Here is a 5,875-nt window from a genome sequence, read left to right on the forward strand (position 1 = left end):
CCACCGCACCGACACCCCGCCTCGTCCGCCTTCGCCGCGGCCGGCGTCACGCGCAGCAGGTAAGCAGCTTACCTGCCCGCCACCCCCGTGGCCGGGGGCTCGTAACAGGGGTCACTCCGCGCGCTCCGCCCGCGCAGCTTACCTGCCCGCGCAGCTTACCTGCCCGCCACCCCTGTTGCCGGGGGCGCGTAACAGGGGTCACTCCGCGCGCAGTGCGCTCACGAAAGGGGTGGGGCTCACCCTGGTTGATATAGACAGCAGCTAGGACGGTGGCCATGGAAGTTGGAACCCGCTAAGGAGTGTGTAACAACCCACGTGCCGAATCAACTAGCCCTGAAAATGGATGGCGCTGGAGCGTCGGGCCCATAAACCCGGCCGTCGCCGGCAGTGAGACGCGCTTGGAGGTGCGCTCAGCGCGGCTCCCATATGATTGCGCACTGGTGTGCGTCTGGGTCGTGACAGCGTGGCACGCGAATGTCTGTGCTGCGTTGGATCAGTCTCCTTTCTTTAACAGGCAAAAGCTTTATAACCTCACTAATGCCTTGCATCGTCTATATTAGATATATAACAACGGGCGGGTGCGGGCGGATGCAGTTCTGATCAAATGTTAGATCGGTTGGATTGCGGATGGTTGACGACTTTCTGATGCGGTTGCGGATGAAATAATTGCCTATCCGCGCATCTCTAGTAACCACAGTGAGAGACGGGGTGTTGTTTCCTTTAATGTTAATACATTTACAATGTGATGCAGAGGTATATAACTATAACAATTTTACAGACAAATTATACTAAAAGGTAAAAAAGTAATTAACAGAAAATTAATTCGGTGGCGATGGTTAAGTTTTAGGGATAAAATGGTATTGTGAATGCGGTTTCAAAATTCTCACAATAATGCCGTGATGGGTGATGGATGGTCTGAGAAGCAAACCACATTTCCCATAAACCGAAAGCTCAAGCTAGTGGATCCTCGCGCAAAGTTAAAATCAGACATTTGGACGCATTTGGGCTTCGCATTCAAGGAAAATCGAGACATGAAAATACACTTTGCAGATATTGCCAGACTGCGATAGTCTACAAGTCCAAAAATACAATCAATATGAGAAGTCACTTGATTAATTATAACCCGGAAAATATTTTTGACACGAAACTAAGGTGTAAGCCAGGCCAAACATCAATTTGTGAGGCATTTCAATCAAGTTTTCCTCATGACAGCATGTTTACAATGTCAGTTTAAAGACACTAAACCGAATTTTTTTAATGTTTGCTTCTTACTTGAAACACAGTTCTTTCACTGTTGTAATAAATATGATTACAACATTTGAGCATTGGATTTGTGTTTATTTACAGTAAGTTGTGTTTATCCTTAACATAAGTAGCGCTTAATTTTCCACACTAAGGTATTTTTTCCAAGTCATATTTTTTGACATTTCTCTTATCTCTTATCTTATTTTGGCTTTAAAACCATGAATATATCGTACTGTCAGATTTTGATATTGTTACTAAGGTTTCAACAAAACATCACGGAAAAGAGAAAGAAGAAGCACAAACACAATTTAGAAAAAAGAGGAAAGACAAAGGAGAAACGGGCCAAACATAACTGTATGGCGCTATTTCATCACTTAATGTATACCACATTATGGAATGGGTATAACATCAGCTAACATTACTTGGTAGATAATGTGATATAACCATTGGCAGTTTCTGAAGTGCATTATGTACGAGCACAAAGGATGGCATTGACGAAGGGGCATTGTGCACCCCCGGCAGAAAATACATAATATATTGCATTGTAAAGGGTTTTTGTGTCTTGTCAAGGAGGCTGGGGCTCTGTCTACCAAAGGGGTGTCTACTAGCACAGGGTACCATTGAGGAGAGAACTGCTACTGCAACCCAGACCCATACATAGGAACACAATGATGTAGTTTGGCTGAGTTTTAGTATACCTTACTGAGTAGAGGCTGCAGTTTTGTCAGTGCAATGACAGTGGCTTCAATTAATACTTGGCTGTTGTAATTGTCAGGCCCCTTCAGACAGCTCTCAAGACCCTAAGGACGTAAAAAAAATATGCTATTTCATTAAAAAATGATCTTTAAAGTCATGGCCGAGCCAAATAAAATCTATGTTCGGTCTTACCCGGTCTATGCTGAGAAGAGGGCTGGCTTTACTGAGTATTCGGATAATCTGCTTGATCTGACCATGGCTCACCCTTTTACTAATGCAACCAAACACCACCAGGGCTCGGGGCTGGAGAGATGGGTTGTACTGGAATGCAAACCTGGACACAATTCATCATTTTATATTCTTGTAATTCTCCTGGACACATTGACGTAAGAAAGATAATTCAAACGAAAGTAAAAGAAACATACTTTTTTGCAAGCTCTGTCCATTGGTCTAACCACTTACAGGCTGGGATGTCCCTCATACAAGCCTATTAAAAAAATATGGTTTGGCTCAGCAGTGTTAAACGTAAGATTTTAAAACTATCACAAGGGTAGTGACTGACCTCCATTATTTCTAGTAAGGCCTCAGTGACAGTCTCCAAGGAGGAAAGGGCAAAAGTCTCCCTTTCGTATGATCCTGGGGAGAAGGAGCGGTCTCTGTAGCTGGAGCGGAAGGCAATGACAGCTGCTGACTTGACTTTGCTGATGCCAAAAAGCAGGTAGAACTTGGGCAAGGAGAATTCAGTGAGGCTCAACCGCAGAACCTGTTTTGTCTCCTCTAAAATAACATACATAGTATAACATTAAGTAGTATAATGAACAATCTAGAGGTAATTTTTGATTGTTGCATGAACATCCAGATTAAAATCCTTACCACTGAAGTTAAGCTGGGAGCAAGTACAGAGGGAATGAATGATGTTGATGACTAAGCCATGGGTAGAGGCCCTGAGAGAAAGTGGTCCAGTTGCTACCAGCAGGGTAACGACGTGGAACAGGTACGGCAGATGGGCAGCAACATCAAGCGAGTTGTTGAACGAAAGCATGAGCATGTAGCGTGCCAAAATGGCAATGTCATCCCACATCAGGTGCTGCTCCAATGTTGGTGTTGGTGACAAGCAGGTCTTGTCTATGATCTTACACATTCGACTGATAACCTGTCACAGAACACAACACAGAAGTCTGCCATTAAAACGCCCCTGTCAAAATTATTTGTCCTATTAAACAGAAGCAACATTGTAAAACAAGCAAACAAATGCCCCTAAAACTGCTTTTCATGAATTGGGCTGCCGAGAGGGTGCTCACGTTCGAATGAGCTGCAATCTCATCCTTTTCCTGATATAACAATATACGCCCCACTAACACAGACACATGCAACAAAAGGATATTGTTTTCAATAAATAAGCAGTGTTTGGAAGAGCCTATGATTTCTAGGAATATGGCAACCAACATCGGATCTGTTCTACAATCTTTCTTTCTTGAAGATCTCTTCTGTATGCATTACCTTGACAGTCATTTTATTCAGTTAAACTTTTAATTGTGACAAATACAGACATTTATCTGTTAAAACTCTTAAACAACTAATGGTAACACATGCAATCGGTTCATGGTGTTCTTATATTTATATATATTGTAAAGGCACTGGTATAGAGTTAAGCATCGCTAGATATGTTAAATTCTAATCTTTTGTTTTTAAGAAACTGGCGAGCTTCATGACATGCCTCGGTGAGGCAGACCCCATAGGATGACTGTTCAAGAAAAGTGGCAAATTATATTTTTTCTAATAAAAAATCAATTCAACTGCATCACTAATAACCCAAAGAAGACCTGTTGGAACCCAAATAAACCCAAAATGTCTGGGTTAACAAGTTATTTGAGTGATTAGCAATTAATGATGCAGTCCTCCAAGCTCATAGGAGCCATACACAACATTAATTAATTGTTACCAAGGCACCAGGACTTTGTTTAGGTTTTCAAAATAAAATATACATTTTATCGTACATTATTTTTTGTATGCGACAAGACTTTTGTCCAAGGACAAGCTCACATTTCTAACACTCTAAGGCAGTGATCCTCAACAGGCGGACCGCGGTCCATGTCCGGACCCAGCGACGTGTCCGTCCGGACCCAGCACAAATTGAAGTAAAAAAAATAAAAATAATAATAATATTTTTTTTAATAATTATAATTATTATAAAAATATATAATAATTGTATTTATCTTTGAGTTATTGCTAGCGCAAGTCAACGTTATTTGTTGTTTTTAGTCAAATATCTCCACGTTTCGTTTACACTTCTCCGTGTCTCACTCACTCCGTCTCTCTAGAGAGAGAGAGAGAGAGAGACGGAGTGAGAGAACGCCACTCTGATTGGTTGATTCCGGGGTATGGGTTGTCATCTCTATCACAACGACGCGCTGATAGGCTGTTACCACCTGGGTCATACACATGTGCACAGTGCATGGAACCTTTCGCTGCAGGCACACAGTTGTCTCGTATCGCTACTTTGCTAACTGTTCACTCGTCAGTCACTGAATGTGAATCAAATCACAATGGCATGCTCCAAGTTGGCTCAGGCTGGTAAAAGAAAGGTGGACAGGGAAAACCGACGTTTCAAGGAAGAATGGACAGAGCAATATGTTTCATCCTACCTACTGCAAGTACCAGACCAATGTGTCTAATATGCAACAGTACTGTTGCTCTGGTGAAAAGTGAAAATCTGAAACGTCACTATCTGAAAGAGCACCGCGAATTTGAAGAGACATTTCCTCATGATTCAGAGCTAAGAAAAAAAGAAATCACGAGGCTGAAAAAGTCATATGAAACATCAAGCAAGATTTTTGTTAAATCTATGACACAACAACAAATAGCAACAGAGTGCTCACTCAGAGTGGCATGGGTTTTGGGTAAACACAAGAAGCCATTCTCTGATGCAGAAATAATTAAAGAATGCTTGACTGTGATGGGTGCCATGTTTGAAGGCAAAGAAAATGAGGAAATGACAGCTAAAATAAATCAAATCCCACTCTCTGATGCCACAGCTACCAGACGTCTTGGCTTCAACCCCAAGAGCCCAATTCTCCCATTGAGCAGCTGTGTTTTACACAATGGGGATGTACTGTACCATAATTATATTTGCACATGAATGAGATCTGTTGAGGTCATTTGTTTACCAGGGATAGGAGGGTTGTGTTTAAAAGTATTTATTTTTTGTTAAAACTGAAAGTTTTATTTAAGTTCTTATTTATTTTTGTTTCAAAGAAAATCTTTCATGTATTTTATTGGATATTTATTTTATTTTTGTTCATTTTAAGAAAATGTTAAACTACTACCTACCTCCTGCTACTATATAAGCTTGACCGATAATAAACGGACCCAGCCTGTTTCAAAAAAACATTTGTGGACCTTCAAGATTTGTACTTGAGGACCCCTGCTCTAAGGAATGATACAAAGCTTGATTTTTGTATGGAAAGGCTTTTGCCTTTCATACAAGCCATATCTGATTACAAAAGCTAAAAGTCAAGTTATTATTTGCTGTTCCTACAACTTGGATGAGCGACAATACTTTTGTCAGGGACTGTACAATTATAAGGACTAATAAGAAAAATAACCTTTCTTTACTGTGTGTTAACACGTTTAAGGAGGTGACAACTCGCCACTAAGCTCAGCAAATAAAAATAACCACTGGAACAAGAGTATAATGTTTTATACAATGTTTATAACATTATTATTAAAAAAAAAAAAGCAATGCAAAAGTCATAAGATTCTATTAAAAAAGAAACAAAAGAAAATGAGTACTAACTACTAAAATTCTCATTCCTTCAGTCAACACAGATTGTGCCGATGAATGGTCTACACAATGGCCCTCTTTTACTGCAACACTGGTGTCTGCAATAAAAGGAGCCAGGGCTTGGGCTTACTATTGTGTCTGTGTGTGTAT

At 40.8% G+C, this 5,875-nt stretch overlaps 1 protein-coding gene across 3 annotated transcripts in view; it reads right to left on the minus strand.

Annotated features, from left to right (window-relative positions):
- Positions 1-5,875, minus strand: part of nf1a (neurofibromin 1a) — a 210,755-nt gene that overhangs the window by 64,555 nt on the left and 140,325 nt on the right. For all 3 annotated transcript variants that reach the window (XM_061925507.1, XM_061925508.1, XM_061925506.1), the window contains 5 exons: positions 2,815-3,094; positions 2,504-2,718; positions 2,367-2,428; positions 2,134-2,275; positions 1,944-2,045 (listed from right to left, as the gene is read on the minus strand). In XM_061925507.1, coding sequence (XP_061781491.1) covers positions 1,944-2,045; positions 2,134-2,275; positions 2,367-2,428; positions 2,504-2,718; positions 2,815-3,094 — 801 coding nt within the window. The remainder of the gene's footprint in view (positions 1-1,943; positions 2,046-2,133; positions 2,276-2,366; positions 2,429-2,503; positions 2,719-2,814; positions 3,095-5,875) is intronic.

This window comes from Nerophis lumbriciformis, linkage group LG30 (genome assembly GCF_033978685.3).
Source record: "Nerophis lumbriciformis linkage group LG30, RoL_Nlum_v2.1, whole genome shotgun sequence".
Taxonomy (NCBI): domain Eukaryota; kingdom Metazoa; phylum Chordata; class Actinopteri; order Syngnathiformes; family Syngnathidae; genus Nerophis; species Nerophis lumbriciformis.